The following is an 18,046-nucleotide window of genomic DNA, read 5'->3' as shown; positions in this document are numbered from 1 at the left end:
AGGGGCTGAGTTGCGGAGCCGTCACAGGGTGATGACACAGGCCCTGTGCGTGTGTGTGTGTGTGTGTGTGTGTAGATACGGTACCGTGCAAACCTTGTGCACGTGCGGTGAGTGTCTCCACGGTTGGAGCTGGGGCGGGGGGAGTGCTCCGGGAGGGAGTTTCCGCATCAGGTGACTTTGGAATTCTGAAGCATGTTTAGGAGAGAGCGCTGTTGCACGTCAAGAGAGCGTTTTCCGTAGGTGCAGAGGCAGACAACTGACATAGGGCGACACGGCATTTGTTCTCCTCGTAAAGTCTGTTTTTACAACGTCCAGATCTTGAGAAACAAGTGTTCCAAGTCCGTTGATGCGGGTGAGACTGACGTTGAACCTGTCGTGGATGATGACGATGTGTTCCCGCCATATGTGTTGAGGCCCGATGACGGTGGTCCGCGAGTCACGATCAACACGGCCATTGGACACATCAACAGGTATGATATGAAGTCACTTGCGTGGAGAACCTAGGAGTGTTACAAGGTTTAAGTCTACACCTGTGAGTATTGTAGTGTTTACCTGTTGCAGACGATCACCAGTCTTTGCATTTGTGGCTTGTAATATTTTGGTGAGAGAAAGAAAAGAAGTTGCTTTTTTCCACTCATGCTCATTTTTGGTCAGAAGGTAAAAACTGTATTGCACGGTGATAAATGTTTAGGTTTTGTTGGAAGGCTGACTTAATGAAGGCATGATTTTTTTTTTAAGTTTATTTATTTATTTTGAGAGCGAGAGAAAGCACAAGTTGGAGAGGGGCAGAGAGAGATGAGAGAGAGAGAATCCCAAGCAGGCCCCGAACTGTCAGCGTGGGGCCTGACGCAGGGCTCGAACTCACGAACTATGAGATCACGACCTGAGCTCAAGTAGGACGCTCAACTGCCTGAGCCACCCAGGTGCCCCCAAGGGATGCTTCTTTTAATTAGATTTAATTTAATTTTACCTTGCTCACTGAATTTTTTTTTTTTTATCCTGAAAAATCTCGTGCCATGAACGTTGAGGGATGTTGAATTTTCCATTAGCTGCGATATTACAAGACGATGATACATTAACTTGTATTTCTGATCATGGGCTAATTTACTTTGTCCAGAATTGGTAATAACCTTTCCAAGAGCTAAGAAAAGCAGCTACATGCCTAGATTAGGTATCAGGATAAGTTTCTGTGCAGCGGCAAAATAAAGCAGCAACCGACGTAAGATTTTTTTTTTTTAACTCTTTAATTTGAAACCATTTCACACTTTAAAATGTTGCAAGGATACTGCAGAGAACTCTCATACGTCCCCCACCCAGAGAGACCCATTCAGGTTTCGCGAGAATGTTTTTGGTAGGGAGAGGATCCAATCCAGGATCAGGAGTTGTGTGTGTTTTTCTCATCTCTCCAGTCTCCTTCAGCCTGGAATTATTCTTCAGTTCAGTTTCCTTGACTTTAATGACCTTGAAACGTTTGAAGCTTATAGGCCAGCCATTTTGTAGGCCGTCTCTCAGCGTGGCTTTATCTGCTCTTTCCGACGTTGAGCCCCAGGTTGTGCACTGGAGCCGGCACATCACAGAAGGGATGCTCTGTTCCCATCCCGTCCCGCCGGGCGCACTCAGTGTCAATTTGTGCTCTTACTGGTGGTGGTGGCTCCTGATCACTTCCAGAAGGTCTGCAGCTTCCTCTGTCGTAAAGTTGCCTTTTCTCCCTCCATAGTGAGTGTGTAGTTCATGGGGAGGTGGTTTAAGACCATGTAAAATTTATTCCTCTTCCTGGTTTCACCCATTAGTTTAAGTATCCATTGATATTTCTGGCCTGAATTGGTCATTGCTGTGGCATCTGCCAAATGGTGATTTTCTGATTCCGTTGTTCTGTTTGCTGGCATTCTGCCGTGACGAAGAGCTTTCTCTTTTCTCCACTCATTTATTCTTTTTATTTATCAATGTTTTTATCTCATACAAACTGAGGGACTTCTGTTTTATTGAGTGGGTTATATGCTGCTCACTATCATTTATTATTTGTTTTGATGTTACAGTTATCTCAGATTTGGCCGTGGAAGCCCCTTCAAGCTAGTCTTTTTTACATCACCATTGTTCTTTGGTCACTTCCTCATTTTATGGCACACTAAGATGTTCTAGATTTAACTCCTCTATTTTCCTTGCCCCAGCCTAGATATTGGCTGTTTCTCCAAAAGCTTCTGGGTTTTTTTAGTGGCAGATGAGTGGTGTTTAGAAACCAAAGTCTGAGCACTAAGTGTGTTCGTTGCCTCTGGAGTATTGCTACTCTCAGGCTCCTTAGTCGACAGAGCTAGAAACTACGTGTGTGTGTGTGTGTGTGTGTGTGTGTGTATTCACATGCACATTTATAGCTGTATTTATTTGCATACCTGACTACCTTTATGTTGTTACGTCCACTTTTACCATGACACCACAGGGTTCATTCTAGCTTTCCTCTTTTCCATCTTTGTTTCTGGCTTCTTCCATAGTGAGAGATAGGACTCCCATTGTCCTCAAAATAGTTACTTTTATGTTTAGTATCCCCGAACGTAGGCAGTCTCCTACTTCGCAGGGCTGCCGCCGTGTTTGGGTGTCCCGAATGCACGGGTCATGACCTTGCAGGGCAGCTGCTCATTCTGCTGCCCTCCTCGTGTGAGTCGTGCCCCCACTGGATTACATTCCTGTCCCAGCCAGTGCCCTCCTTGCTCAGTCTCAGCTCCCTTGAAGCTAGCTTCCTGCTCCGTATCCCTCTCCTTGTACTGCTGTGGGGTGTGGTGGGAGGGCAGGGGCGGTCTTCTTGTTCTGATGCTTTCCGATATGTCAGTACCGGGCTGTCCTTCCGGCCTCTTCTGACGCCCTCCTTGGGCAGGGCCTGGTAGTTTGCCAGGGCACATAAGACAGTAAGGACCAAACCCTGGCGGTGTGTTCTCCTTACGGATTCCGCACGATATGTTTCTGTGCGGCATGGTAGCCCTGGGTGTGCCTTTTTAAATTCGAGTTTTAGCTTTAATCAAAATTAAATAAAATCCGAAGTGAGTTTCCTAGCTGTCCTCACCGCATTCCAAGTGCTCCGTGGCTGCTCTGTTGGACAGTGTTGACACCGACTGTCACGGCAGACGATTCTTTTGGATGGCACTGTTCCATCTTACTGAAAGTTGGAAGCAGTGAACTCACACTTCCCGTGTCAGTACCAATCCAGTAGAGGGGAAGAGGGACATAAAAACTTAAACTTTAGGATATGACTACCAAAACGGATTTTTTTCCCCTATTTCTCAGTTGTGGATTTAGCATCAGAATTTCTTTTTCTTCACAGATACTGTGCTAGATTACCAAGTGATCCGTTTACTCATCTAGCTCCTAAATGTAGAACTCGAGAGTTGCCTGATGGTACATTTTATTCAACTCTTTATCTGCCAATTAACTCACCTCTTCGAGCCTCCATTGTTGTAAGTTTAGAAAAAGAAATGATTGTGCCTTGAAAATATGTCACTAATGGATTTTTTTTTTTCAGCTTCTCTACGCCAATGCAAGTTATAGGTAACTTAGGTTTAGATCTTTTTTTTTTCTTAATTTTATTTAATGTTCATTTATTTTAGAGAGCGTGCGGGGGATGGGGGCAGAGAGAGGGAGATGGGACCTGACGTGGGCTCTGCACTGACAGCAGAGAGCCTGACACGGGGCTCGAATCCACAAACCATGAGATCGTGACCCAAGCCAAAGTCTGATGCTTACCTGGCTGAGCCACCCAGGCGCCCCACTTTAAATCTGTTCTCCCGGGAAGGTTCATAAGTCTCTTTTGTGGTCAACTGCACGTTCAGATCCTCAACAGACTGTATAGCTAGATGACCCCTAAAGTTTCCTCTGAGATCTTACTAGTGTCAGCGTTTCTGACCGAATCCCTCAGCTGTGGCTTAAGATACTTCCAGGAGCAGAATTTATTAAATATGTTTGGGCTTTTGTAGTTGTTTGGTTGTTCACCCGAAAATCTGCCTCTGTGTAACTGCTGTGCTTGGTCCCAGTACTGATTTCCAGATATTCCGGGATGACTGATTTCTCTTACATATGAAAATTTGTGCTGTTAATGTGTATGTTATGGTCACATTTTGATAGATCTTTAGTTTGTTTCCTCTTCATAGATTAGTCGAACTAAGATACGTTAAAATCTGACTGAAATCTGTATTCATTAAAATTGTCAGATCTCCATCATAGCCGATCTAGGTTTTACTGGGCAGGACTTTTAAAAATGGCCGTTTCAACTGTGGAAATCAGGGTTTTAACAAACTTGTTGGTATTTTTCAAAATGAAGAACTTTACTCTGGTAAAGTTCAGCTTTAAAGATGCTGGGGCAGAGGCTTCCTAGAAGTCGTATGTGCTAACGATCGATAGCTACGCTCATGTACAGTGGAAATGTTTTTTGTTACTTTCAGGGTCCGCCAATGAGCTGTATACGATTGGCCGAAAGAGTTGTAGCTCTCATTTGCTGTGAAAAACTGCACAAAATTGGTAAGAGTGATTGAAAAGCACATGCAGATAAAACTAAGGTTGAAACCCTTGTAAAACAAAAGCCCATCAAGGACCTCTGAACTCGCTGCTCTCCTTGTGCTCTGGTGAAGGCGGACGTACGTACGTAAATACGGTGTAACGTGAGGGTCCTGTGACGTGTACCAGCTTTGAGGCCACAGCTTCCCTGCGAATACCTGTAATGTATTTGCTCCCTTTACTGACCCCTTTTCAACACATAAAGGTCTTCTTGTAACTGTTGAGTTGTGAGCGTTTGTGTTTTAATGGGTCGTTTTCTCAGATCGGTTTAGTTTACAAATTAATCCACTTAAAAAAAAAAGGGAAGTCTTGTTGTCCATAGACTTTGTAAAACAGAGTGCTGTTTCTCTGTTCAGACGTCATTTAAAAACACTTTTTTTTTTTAATTGAAGTGTAGTTAACACACGATGTTACATCAGTTTCTGGCGTAGGACATGGTGGTTCCCCAAGTCTGGACGTTATGCTGTGCCCCCGGCAAGCGTAGCTGCCATCTGTCACCATACAATGCTATTCCAGCACCTTGCGCTATACTCCCTGTGCTGTGCCTCGTTTAGACGTTATTTCTGCATCTTGGAGCAGAGTTTGTAATCCTCACGTTGACTACATGAGCGCCAAAATAGCCTCCCTGAAGCATCACGCCCGATTACGCTGTGCTATTAAAGCAAAGCTGCTTTAGTTTTCACCCCCCTTCCCGTGGCTTTCTAATATCGTGCCGCTCCGGATTATTCACTTATTAGAGAGGCAAAATCCGGATTGTTTATGTTAATTCTCGGTACATTTCCTAGGTGAACTGGATGACCATTTGATGCCAGTTGGGAAAGAGACGGTTAAATATGAAGAAGAGCTCGATTTACATGACGAAGAAGAGACCAGCGTTCCAGGAAGACCAGGTTCCACAAAGCGAAGACAGTGCTACCCAAAGGCAGTTAGTATCGGTTAGAACTGCATATGAATCTAGCCTTTCTGACTTTTTATTTCCTGCTACCTCAAATCTGCATTCCCCTGCTTGGCTTCCCAGGCCTTGTAACTTGGCCCGCTTGGGATCTCAGCTCGCTTCCTCCCATCACAGCTTCTGCCAGATCAGCCAGCCCCTCCTCGTTCCCGTGTGCGCTCTGTGCTCTTTCCCACTTAGGACATTGCTTTTGTATTTCTCCTCAAAAGGAGTTTGGCCTCATTTGTCAAGTTCTATCCAGAATGAGTTCATTCCCTTTAGAGAGGTGTTTTTTGTTTCATTCCCTTTAGCGGGAAGACGTTGGCCTCATTTGCGTTCGGGACTAAGACAAGAGAGGATCTACACGGTAAGGTAGGCAGGTGGAAGGGTGCCCGCTCAAGGTGCGGGCGCACAAGGATTTGTCGGGAGCCAGGATGTGGCCCGCCTGCGGTCAAAGCCAGTTCCGCCAGCGTGCCGCGTCTGGCTAACTCTATGGCATCCTGGCAGGATTCATGTGCTAAGACGTCCCTGAGTCTGACTTCCGGGCAGAGCCGTACTGGACTGAAGGTCTTATTGAAAAAATTGCCAAGATTTTTCCCCCGTAAGAATTACAAACAGGGGCGCCTGGGTGGCTCAGTCAGTTGAGCGTCCGACTTCGGCTCAGGTCATGATCTCACGGTTCGTGGGTTCGAGCCCCGTGTCGGGCTCTGTGCTGACAGCTCGGAGCCTGGAGCCTGCTTGGGATTCTGTTGTTTCCCTCTCTGTATGCCCCTCCCCCGCTCACGCTCTGTCTCTTTCACTCTCAGAAATAAACATAAAAAAAAAAGAACTGCAAACAAAAGCAAAATTTTGCTGTGTATTTTTCATCCTAGCCTAGAAGTGTGGTTCTTCTGTTTTATTTTTGCAGCGCTGTTGAGCATTTTACTTTTTAGACAGTTTTCACTCAGCTGAGCATTTTCAAGATTCAAAATCATGTCAGTTGTTTAAAAATTATGAATATTAACCCATCCCCTGAAATGCTTGTTTCCCTCAGTTTTCCTCAAGGGCTTGCTTCTCTGTCTTCCTACTCGACATTTACCCCGGAGACCACTGGGCTTGTTTCCTGTGACAAAGGTCATCAGTCATAATAAGTTTTAGTCAATAGATACGTTCTGGATTATCTGGCATTCTGATAACCCTGTCTCCTCACCAGTATTTCTGTGCCTTTTAACTACAGATGCAAGTTATGCCCCTGAGCCTCAGAAACTTCACGACTCTGTTGCGTAGGGTCGTGTGACTATTGAGAGCTTGGAAACAGTCTCAGGCCCGTTAAACTGCAGTTTACTCCTATAACTACATAGCCATTAAAAATGGTACAGATTTGTATTGACCAAGAAAGATGTTCTCATTGTAGGAATTGGAGATAAAAGAAATAAGGTGACGACAGTCTTTGTTGTGTCATTCCGTGGGTGATGAAGCACATGTGTGTGTGTATGTTGATCCACATTTGCACACAGGAAAACATCTGGAAGACGATGCAGCCTGTCAAAAAGTTAATAGTAGAGGCGATATCTGAGCAATACAGTTACGTGGGACTTGTAAAATTTTGCATGTTTTCTGCTATTCTGCAGTGAGTAAAGACTAAAAGCCCCAAGGAAGAGTTCTCTGATCAAAAGAAAGAGCTGAAGTGAAGAGCGTGTCTAAGAAAATGCCCTACAGGGTTTGGTCGTTTTTATATGGTGTTAGAGTCGGCAGTGCATTATGAGGGAGGTGACCATGGGCCACCAGAGCCCAGGCCTGAGCAGCGCTGGCTGTCCCCCAGAGTTAAGGAATGAGGCCCCCTGCCCTGGGTGTTTGCTTCCCTTTTTCTCATCAGCTTTTAGGAAAGCTGCAAGTAAATTTGTTTGTTTGTTTGTTGGCCAGTGTCTGGACAAGAGGCTGTCACACTTGCTTAAGTTTTCTTTCTAATTTTAGATTCCGGAATGTTTGAGGGATAGCTATCCCAAACCCGATCAGCCCTGTTACCTGTATGTGATAGGGATGGTTCTGACGACACCCTTACCTGATGAACTCAACTTCAGAAGGCGGAAGCTCTATCCCCCTGAGGATACCACGAGATGCTTTGGAATACTGACGGCCAAACCCATACCTCAGGTAGACAGTTCTTTAGGACTGCTGTCGATAAGAGGGAACGGCTAAAGCTATCTTTCGTTACCTCAGAATGTTTGCTACTTAAAAGTCAAGGTGTCCCTTCTGTTCCCCGGATTGATAGCGTCGTTCCCCCTCTGAAATGAAATATTTGTGATGGAATAAAATACCTGTTAACTCTGGGGATGCTTGATTTTTCTTTTTGCTAAGATCCCGCACTTTCCTGTGTACACGCGCTCCGGAGAGGTCACCATATCCATTGAGTTGAAGAAGTCTGGTTTCACGTTGTCTCTCCAAATGCTTGAGTTGATCACAAGACTTCACCAGTATATATTCTCTCATATTCTTCGGCTTGAAAAACCTGCACTAGAATTTAAACCCACAGACGCTGATTCAGCATACTGTGTTCTACCTCTTAACGTTGGTAAGAAGGGCCCAGACTCTGACGTGTTGGCCGATACTAGCTGGAAAAGGGAAGCTTGCGTAACGTTAGTTTATGGTGGCCGCTAGAGAAATCTCTTACTAGAGACCACTCCAAATTAGACACCTACTCGAATACGTAGCTTAAGTAAGAATCCCACCCGTATTCTATTTTAACGAGCTAAAGAGTCTTTTCCTTCCCTAAGTGAATGACTCCAGCACTTTGGACATTGACTTTAAATTCATGGAAGATATTGAGAAATCTGAAGCTCGCATAGGCATTCCCAGCACAAAGTATTCAAAAGAAACACCCTTTGTTTTTAAATTAGAAGATTACCAGGACGCAGTCATCATTCCGAGGTGAGTATCGAAGCGGAGCGCCACGCGGGGGTGGCACTTTGTTTCGGGAGAGTCGCTCCCTCGCGTGGAAACCCAGGGGGGCCGTGGCGTTGATGCATCTCCTGGGAAGCGTAGGTGTCTCTTCCTGGTGGGGCCTGTTCTCCCTAGCTGACTTCCTCTTGTGAGAAACCACACCTCGAACACTATGGGTGGAGGGGTTTGATTTTGTGAAGTTCAGATCATCTACACGCTGTTGAAAGGCTTTCTTAAAATCGTCTTTTTTTTTTTTCCAGTTTATTTCTTAGAGAACGAGGGGAAGGAGAGAGCGAGGGGAGGGAGAGAGGGAGGAAGGGAGGGAGAATCCCAAGCAGGCTCTGAGCTGTCGGCGCGGAGTCCAACCCAGAGCTCAGACCCGCGAACCGTGAGATCATGACCTGAGCTGAAGTCGGATGCTTACTGACTGAGCCACCCGGGCACCCCAAAATCTTCCTTGTTTTAATCCCCAAAGTCTTAAAGAATTTGATTGTAAACAATAGCTTCTTAAACTTCTTATAGGGAATAATGGTATTAAGTGCAATGAAGTAGTAAATCAGGATGCTTTTTTTCTTATTTTGTAAGAATTTAGGGGATAGTTTCTGAGCAATAAATTTAAATATAGGAACCTTTCATAAAATTAGAGTACTGGCTGTAACTCGGTCTTTCCTGATTTCTGTTTTTTCTTCTTTGCAACTTAAAATCATATATTTAAAAAGTTTTTTGACTTGATTATTATTCATTTTCGAGAGACAGAGACAGACTGCTAGCTAGCAGGGGAGGGGCAGAGAGAGAGGGAGACACAGAATCCGAAGCAGGCTCCAGGCTCCGAGCTGTCAGCACAGAGCCCGACGCGGGGCTCGAACCCACGAACTGGGAGCTCATGACCGGAGCTGAAGTCCGACGCTTAACCGGCTGAGCCACCCGGGCGCCCCTTAAAGTCCTGTTTTAAATGTCAGCTGTCATCAGACTGTTAATACATGAGTGGTGCCTTCATGCATGTATGTGGCAGGCACCTTTCATGTTTAGCCTGTTTGCAATGCAGAGTGCTTGCTCACTCGGTTGGTAGGATATTGAAAGTGCTCTGCCCCGTATATATTCGTGAAACTAAGAGAGATTTAAAGGTGCCATGTAGCTTTCATGTGTTAATCAGAGTGATCGGAGATCTTTACAATGAGGTTAACCATAACGTAGGGTGGAATGGAGAAGCGATTTTTACTTAATATAAACATAATTTTCATCTTACACCCACTTGAAATATATTATTTGGAATTGAAGTGTTCATCAACGCTAATTGTTTTTAACCTTTGAACTTGAAAATCATAATTTGCATTTTCATATTAAAAACACGCGTTGAGAATAGTTGCCTCAAACGTATTGCTTTTCTTTTTTAGATACCGTAATTTTGATCAGCCTCATCGATTTTATGTAGCTGATGTATACACTGATCTTACCCCACTGAGTAAATTTCCTTCCCCTGAGTATGAAACCTTTGCAGAATATTATAAAACAAAGTATAACCTTGATCTGACCAATCTCAACCAGCCACTGCTGGATGTGGACCACACATCTTCGAGGTAAGGGGTTTCAGAGATGGCATTTGACTGTCACCTGAGGCACTATTTGCAGAGGTCGGCAGACAACCATAGGGGGTCACTGTCCCACTGCCTGCCTGTAACTCTGAAACCGGGAGATTCTTTGCACAGAGAACTGCCCAGGGTGGGGTCCAGGAGTCCTCAGTTTAAATGAGCTCTTCAGGTGATTTGTAGGCACACTGAGCTAGAGAACCCCTGTGAAGGGTCGGGGTGGGCAGGGGGATACTTCTTTTTGTTTGATAAAAATATTTTGAAATTCTTACAGACTTAATCTTTTGACACCGCGCCATTTGAATCAGAAGGGGAAAGCCCTTCCTCTAAGCAGTGCTGAGAAGAGAAAAGCCAAGTGGGAAAGTCTGCAGAATAAACAGGTAATGTGTTCACTATTACTCTAGCATCATTTACTATTTTGAAACGTTAGGTTTGACTTCTTTCTCAGCAGGTTGAACTGAGTGACTTAGGAAGTTTTTGGAAGATCCCCAACACTTAGGCTTTGTCATGTTTTAGCTAATACCGTGTGTGAACCTGTATTTGAATGGCTTTTTGGAAATATGATGGGTTTCCTTTGATACTTGGTCCACTGGCAAAATTCGATTCATCCTTATAAATCCTAGATTAAATCCCATGCAGCCTTAAGCCTTAAGCCTTAAAAGGGATTGATTGTTTTTAGAAGTAAGACTTTATTAATATTCGTGATTTTTGTCTTTATCCATTAGTGAAATTGGTCTTTAATTTTTTATTCTTTTGTGTGTTTGCTTTATATTTGTCCACATTTTTGCTTATTCAAAGATCCTGGTTCCAGAGCTCTGTGCTATACATCCGATTCCAGCATCACTGTGGAGAAAAGCAGTCTGTCTCCCTAGCATACTCTACCGCCTTCACTGCCTTCTGACCGCAGAGGAGCTAAGAGCCCAGACGGCCAGCGACGCTGGCGTGGGAGTCCGATCACTTCCCGTGGACTTTAGGTATGCCTGTGCTGTCAGCCAGAAGGAGCGCGGGGTTATGGAAGCCTGTTTGCAAAAGAACTGAATTAAGTTCCGGTTTTAATTTTATATAAAACAGTTCTTAAAAGCTTAAAAAGAAAGCACGGATGTCTCATACATGAAATAAATGCACCCTTTGATTCCTGCATTCTTGTGAAGTTGCACAGGGAGAAGGGGGTCGTTCCTCCTTCAGTGATGGCGGTCAGAGCGAAAACGGAAACAGTTCTTTGTTGCCCTGCTGACATTGGAAGACCGCTTCCTCTTCTGTAAAATCAAGTCTATATTAAATGGCAATTGCCTCAAGATGTTCTTTGTCTTTTTCTCTTCCCGCTAGGAAAGTTTCCGCGTTCTAAGGAAATTATTGGCTTAACCACTCAGATTAATTTCGGTTACCCAATTGTGGAGACCACAGTGGTTCCAGGGATTAAGGAATCTTAAAACAGGACAGTAGTAGTCACAGCTGCATTTGCTGAGTACTTGCCTCGGCGTCAAACACTGGCTCGGATGCCGTGGCCTGTCTTGGGTCATTTAATCACTAGGACGGCCCTTTGGGGTAGGAGCGGTCAGCCCTCTTCCGAGTGTGGGAAGCCGGGGCGCAGAGAGGTTCCGTAAATCACAAGCTCGTTAGCCGGAGGGCCTGGGATCCCAGCCCAGACGGTGGCTCCGGGTCCCGTTGCCAACCCCGCGCGTCGCCCCCACCCCGCGCTTGCTGTCGGGCGGCGGATTAAAGCGGTGCAGGGAGCCACGTCCCGCTGCCTTGACGTACTCGGGGCAGAATTCCGATATGGTGATTTCTGCCTCGGGGACTTGTTTCTCCTCCAAAGTGGGAGCTCGTTTGGAGGGATCGTTATTTTACTTACTTATGTCGTTGACGTTGCTCTTGCTCTGAACCTCGCCCTTGTGAAGGGTCTGACGAAGTCATAAAAATGTCTTTGCAGATACCCCAACCTAGACTTCGGGTGGAAGAAATCTATCGACAGCAAGTCCTTCATCTCAATTGCTAGCTCCTCTTGGGCTGAAAACGATAATTACTGTAAGCACAGCACAATTGTAGTCCCTGAAAATGCTGCACGTCAAGGTGCTACTAGAACCTCCTCTCTAGAAAATCACGACCAAATGTCTGTGAACTGCAGAACGCTCTTCGGTGAGTCACCCGGTAAGCTCCAGATCGAAGCTTCGACAGATCTCACGGCGACCAACGGTCTTTCGTACAATAAAAACCTTGCCAATGGCAGTTGCGATTTAGCGAACAGCGACTTTTGCCAAGGAAATCAGCTGAGTTACTGCAAGCAGGAAATACCTGTACAACCAACTACCTCATATCCCATTCAGAATTTATACAGTTACGAGAACCAGCCCAAGCCCAGCGATGAATGTACTCTCCTGAGTAACAAATACCTTGATGGAAATGCTAACACATCTACCTCAGATGGAAGTCCCGCAGCGGCCACGACGCCCGGTACTAACGAAGCTGTTCCCGCGCCCCGGGACGGGAGGGCTTCTGCGCAGAGCCCTTGTCCCGGCTACTCCTCGAGGACTCTTGGCCCGAACCCTGGACTCATTCTGCAGGCTTTGACCCTTTCAAATGCTAGCGATGGGTTTAACCTGGAGCGGCTTGAAATGCTTGGTGACTCCTTTCTAAAGCATGCCATCACCACGTACCTGTTTTGCACTTACCCCGACGCGCACGAGGGCCGCCTTTCCTATATGAGAAGCAAAAAGGTAAGAAATACCGTGTTTCCCACTCAGAGTAAGCGTTCGGCGTGCCTAGGACGTGGGGTCACGCGCCGGCTGGTTTCAGAGGACGAGGGATCGCTCAGGCGGGAGGCTGCCTTTCCCTGATGAAGCCCCCAAGGTTTGGGGCGTCCACTGATCTGTGTGTGCCTTGTGGATGGATGGAAATTCAGCTCTGATGGGACCGTTTGCGAGAATACGTGTGCTCGCTGGGTCCCCAGGGGGTGTGAAGAGGTACGAGGCGTGGTTGTTTTGGGGGGAGGGTGCTCGCGCTTTAATTTCAGTGGAGAGAAAAGTTTATCTGGGAGAATGCCGTCTTGGCACACAAGGCATCCGGACCTGGAGAAAACACAGGTCTTGCGCGGAGGAGCTCGTCTTCAGGGTTTTTGGAGAGTGAGGAAGGGAGGGGAGCTCGGTGACTCCCCAGCATAAAGGGGGTGACGCCTGAGCTCCGAGCACGCAGGGGACCGAGAGCCCAGAGGAAGGGTGTGACCCCACGCCAGCGGGAATTAAGATTTCAGGAAGGGAAGCGGCGAAGGTAAAATGTTTAAACGATGGTAAAAGAGGTGTCACAGGGCAACACGTCCGTGCTTGACGTGTAACTTACAAAGCTGCTCGCTGCCCCGGACGCTCAGAGAGAAGGACCGTCGCTGGGAGGAGAAGGCGTTCGTGGAGGAGGTGCACCGGCACCTGGTGTGTAAACGGTGAACAGACGGCAGGGCGCGTCGGCAGCACTCAGTGACCCAACTGTGGCAGCAGGCGGAGGAAAGGGTAAAAGGGCAGGCGTGGGAATCTCTGTCGTGGAAGACGCTCAAGGCTGGGCCCAGGAGTTTGCGCGTGTTCGGGACGTCGGGGGCACTTTTCGCGTCAGGGACTCTTACCGTTCTGGAAGCGCTGCTTGTACGTGATCACTCTGGTAGCAGAGTGCGGCCTGAGTCCAAGCGCAAAGCCAGACCGAGCGGGGCGATCGGCTGGGCTTTTGCAGAGTGTAAGCAGGCAGAGTAGGGGATGGTTCTCGAGTTCCAGCAGTGAGGACAGGACCGAGGCGAGTAGTAGTTCGGGGGGAATGAGAGTTGAAGCTCACACTTCCTAAGCGTTTCCTCCAGCCAGACGCTACTTTTGCAGCCTTATGTGTTCTATGAGTCGCCTAATTAAATTCTGCGTACTTTTATTACATTTAAAAAAAAATGCTTAATGTTTATTTCTTATTGAGAAACAGAGATAGAGCACAAGCAGGGGAGGGGCAGACAGAAGGGGAGACACAGAATCCGAAGCAGGCTCCGGGCTCCGAGCTGTCGGCACAGAGCCCGACGCGGGGCTCGAACCCACAAACTGCGAGATCATGACCTGAGCCAAAGTCGGACGCTCGACCGACGGAGCCACCCAGGCGCCCCACTTTTATTACATTTTTTAGATTTTATGTATAATTGTATACACTTTTATTATCCCTCTTCTGTAGACGAGGATCCTGAGGCGGGAGGTGTTAGCTTGCCCCAGGGTCACGTGGCAAGTACGTGGCGGAGCCCAGACAGTGCGGCTTCAGAGACCGTGCTCTTCACCGTCACACTCCCCTACCTCCGATGTCACTCTGTAACACCAGACACTACACTGAGCGTTTTACAGACCTCGTTTATTCTTCTCACTGAGCCCCTGGGGACTGGATAACACGCCTCCGTTTTGCAGGTGGGGAGACTCCTGCCTGGAGAGGTTGCTTTTGGTTGGCGTAAGGTTACTTAACTTACCAGTCGGGAGGGCGTCGGAAGCGAGAACCCGTTCCTTCCACCGCCCTTCTCACTGCCCCTCCGTGTGATTGGGGGGCAGAGAGAGCCGTGATGCCGGGGTGCCGTTGTGTAGGCTGGGGCCGTGGCGGCGCTCTTGGTGGGAGGAGCACAAATGGAGGAGTCGGGGTGAGGATTAGGGTTTTCGGACCTCGTGGAAAATGAAGTGAAACGTTGGGATCGTTGAGAATTTAGGACTGAACTATGGCTTGGGCGAATAGTCTTCATGAGAGTGATAATCAAAGCTGTCAGAACAAATGGGGTCACCAAGAAGGTGGTTGTGGGAACAAAACATCAGAGGCTGAGAATCGGTATAAAGCGATAGCACATGGACTCTGTTAGGTAAGGAAGAAATCAGCGTACGTTTCCGAAATAGCATCTCTGCGTCTGCCCGGACAGCTTTGGCTCCTTGCTTCCAGTAGAGATCATCGTTATTCCCTCAGCCCGGTCTGGTGTCCTGACCAGGCCTGAGCCCCTCGCCGGTCTTCGCGCGGACTCCACGCACGCACCCCTGCTGTTGTTCCTCTCTCACGGCCCTCCCCCGGCTTGTCGAATGGCCTCTAGTTCTCTCTTCCCGTTCCGTCCCGCCACCCGTGCCGCCTGAGTGCATGGGATCGCCGTCTCCGTCCTCCTGTTGCCGGCTGTGATGCTGTGATTCTCCGACTCTGGAAAAGGATGCTAGCGTTTATCAGAGCCCTTACGTTTCTGACAGCGTGCCTCACGTAGTGTCACCTGCAGAGACCGGTCCCCCCCCCCCGTCCCCCAGCTGTGTCGCCTGCAGGGACTAGCAGTCCCTCAGTTTTCTGACTGTTCTCTCAGGGATGTGGGTACCTGTTCAGTGGTCCCGAGTTCCCCAGAGAAAGGGCTCGTGAAGTACTTAGTAGAAAGGAACCTGGTTTATAGAAAATGCATATGGCGTGGACCATTCTAGATCCTTGTTTCCAGGTTTTTACTAGACGTTTCTAGGTAGAAATGTTAACGAGTGAGTGAGTTAGGGAGGACATGGGGTCTGTAGGAAAAACACAGCACAGGGCAAACAATGAAGCTGTTTTATTGATGTGAATAAACACGGAGTTATTACCTTTTGCTGTGTTTTAAAATGATTGAACAAAAATGTCATTTGTGGCTTAGGAGTATAAAATGATTTTAGCTCCATTTACTCAGTGCCAGTGTCCACTTACATAGCTAGAGTCTGTGGCATTTCCCCCCATTTATTTCATTACGAGTATTGTGACACCTTAGATGCTTTACAGGGTTTCTTTTCTATTCTGATAGTTCCAGTTGGCAGTTTGCATTTGATATCATCAGGTTGTGTTTTTTTTTTAAAGTTTGAAATTGTGTGAAGTGTTTGTTCTGACTTTATAGGGAATTTGCGTCTTAGTTTTTTCTGATCTGCGTTTTTATATCCAGAGGTATTCATCTAACGACACTAAAGGTTGTAGAATACACGGGCACGTAAAATTTCTTACCGTGAATAGGCAGAAAACCTGTACGTTCTTCATAATTGATGACCAGTTGTGGTGATACGAACATTTAACTAAAAATGTGTTTATTTGCCTGGTGTGAACTCCAGCAGTGGGCATTTATGGATAAGTGTCTTACACGTTTTTTCTGCTAAAGGTCAGCAACTGTAATCTGTATCGGCTTGGAAAAAAGAAGGGACTGCCCAGCCGCATGGTGGTGTCCATATTTGATCCCCCTGTGAATTGGCTTCCTCCTGGTTATGTAGTAAACCAAGACAAAAGTAATACAGATAAATGGGAAAAAGATGAAATGGTAAGTTTTTGGTAACTGGAAGGACTTCTACTTTGGTGAACGGGGAGAATTTTGTTCTCTTAATTTTTTGTTTCTTTTCCGTGGCATATTTGTAATAGAGTAGGAATTTGATGTGTTAATTTATCTAAGGAGACTGTCTCTTCATTGAATTCAGAAACAGTGTTAGATATTTTTGAGGGGAGGGGGGACAATTGTATCATCTTCCTTTTCCAGAGGTATATGATGTTGTGACTCTGAAAAAGAAGAAAACAAAACTCCATAATATTTCACTTTGTTACCCTGTATTACAATTGAGGACAGACCCTTAGCTCTGTTCAATAAAATGACTCTTCAGTGGTCTGTGATCTCCTATCTATGAAGTCATTAATTTCAGTAAGCCTTGCTTTGTAGTTCAGGGATTTCTCAGTGAGGACTAGGCCTTCTCTAGTGAACTAAAAAAAAAAAAAAAGATCCTAAAGGTTGTAGTTTTTTGGAAACAGTTTACATTTTGCCAGGGACTTGAGACGACCAAGTATTAGCTGCAGCGGCTTCATTTTGTCTCGTCTTGAAGGCCACCAGAGGGCACCTCGGAGGGCTCATGAGCCGGCAGAGCGGTCGGTCCCTCCCCGTGGTGGGCGGCTGGGGAACGAGAGCGCCTCTTCCAAAGTCAAAGGCGATCTCTCTGGCACTTTGCTTTCTCGGACATTTATTTTGCATTAATGAGAAACTAGATCGTTGTTACTTCATTTTTCCTCCAGGCCAACGCTGAGAATACTGTTTCTTTCACAGATTATGCCTCCTAAATATGTGCTCTTCACGTCTTCTTTCTGACACGCGCGTCCCGGTTCCTGGGCTCAAATATTTCCAGGCCTGATGCTCTGCGACCCTGTTTTGATTTTTATCTCTTCATTGAGTATATTTTTAACTCGTGCAGTATTTGAGATGATTTCAGTGTCTTACAGAAATTGACCTCCTCTGGAGAAAAGCATCAGAATATTTTAATGCAAGTTGGGTTAGAAAAATTATATTCGTTCCTGATTTAGAAGCGGGTGGAACCTTAGAGGAAAATATGTAGATTTTGAGAACTTTAGAGAAAATATTGCATATCTATGAAAAACATTCCAGTGATAATTATTCTGCCTTGGAAGTAGTTTCATAATATAATCGGCTCTTTAAAAAAAATTAGCATCAAGGTGACATTGACAAGTCCTTTTGATTAAAAAAAATTTTGTTTTAAGTTAGAACAGACATTTCTTATTTTCCTTAACATTTCAGATGACCTGGCACTGTGACTTTTGGAATATATTAAAGATCCTGTTCGTATTTTCACTTAGTAATTTATGCTTACTGAAACAGACACAGGAGAGCGTGTGCATTCCTGCTTCACCCGCCTCGCTCCTCCCCACGTAGGTTTAAGAGAAACCTTTGCATGCGAGTGCAGAAGGTAATACTGGAAGCGAAAAGAGTTTTATGCTGGCATTTTTCTGAAGAGCCCGAAGTGTTCTTATTTAGGGAGGTCGGACCCCGCTATTTCGCAGATAGAGAAACTGAAACCCAGAGGCATTGAAGAGCTTTGCTTTATTTGTGATAAAACCCAGTCTTTGGGGTTGGTGTGTGTATATTGCCAATTTCAGACTATAGGAGCATCTTACCAAAGATATACGAAGATTCTATTTAATGAAACGTTTTTTTCACTCTGATTTTTTGTTTTAATGGCAGTTTGCCTTTTTTTAGTGCAAGGACCAAACAGTAGTCAAAACAGCTCATGTTACCCTGAAGAGTACAGGGCTTTTTGCAGGAAGTAGTTCTTAGAGG

At 46.1% G+C, this 18,046-nt stretch overlaps 1 protein-coding gene across 4 annotated transcripts in view; it reads left to right on the top strand.

Moving 5' to 3' along the window:
• DICER1 (dicer 1, ribonuclease III) overlaps positions 1 to 18,046 on the top strand; it is a 73,263-nt gene that overhangs the window by 43,131 nt on the left and 12,086 nt on the right. For 2 of the 4 annotated variants that reach the window (XM_043556949.1, XM_043556948.1), the window contains exons 13-23: positions 316 to 470; positions 3,311 to 3,443; positions 4,425 to 4,500; positions 5,322 to 5,461; positions 7,421 to 7,600; positions 7,805 to 8,018; positions 8,221 to 8,374; positions 9,781 to 9,963; positions 10,247 to 10,352; positions 10,771 to 10,946; positions 11,903 to 12,686. In XM_043556949.1, coding sequence (XP_043412884.1) covers positions 316 to 470; positions 3,311 to 3,443; positions 4,425 to 4,500; positions 5,322 to 5,461; positions 7,421 to 7,600; positions 7,805 to 8,018; positions 8,221 to 8,374; positions 9,781 to 9,963; positions 10,247 to 10,352; positions 10,771 to 10,946; positions 11,903 to 12,686 — 2,301 coding nt within the window. Of the gene's footprint in view, positions 1 to 315; positions 471 to 3,310; positions 3,444 to 4,424; positions 4,501 to 5,321; positions 5,462 to 7,420; positions 7,601 to 7,804; positions 8,019 to 8,220; positions 8,375 to 9,780; positions 9,964 to 10,246; positions 10,353 to 10,770; positions 10,947 to 11,902; positions 12,687 to 16,096; positions 16,253 to 17,020; positions 17,358 to 18,046 lie in introns of those variants that run through there. The other 2 variants (XM_043556950.1, XM_043556947.1) reach the window with 2 other exon arrangements.

The sequence above is a fragment of the Prionailurus bengalensis genome, chromosome B3 (assembly GCF_016509475.1).
Source record: "Prionailurus bengalensis isolate Pbe53 chromosome B3, Fcat_Pben_1.1_paternal_pri, whole genome shotgun sequence".
In the NCBI taxonomy this organism is placed as follows: domain Eukaryota; kingdom Metazoa; phylum Chordata; class Mammalia; order Carnivora; family Felidae; genus Prionailurus; species Prionailurus bengalensis.
The sequence above is the reverse complement of the archived record's forward strand: the minus strand, read 5'-3'. Positions and strand labels throughout refer to the sequence as shown.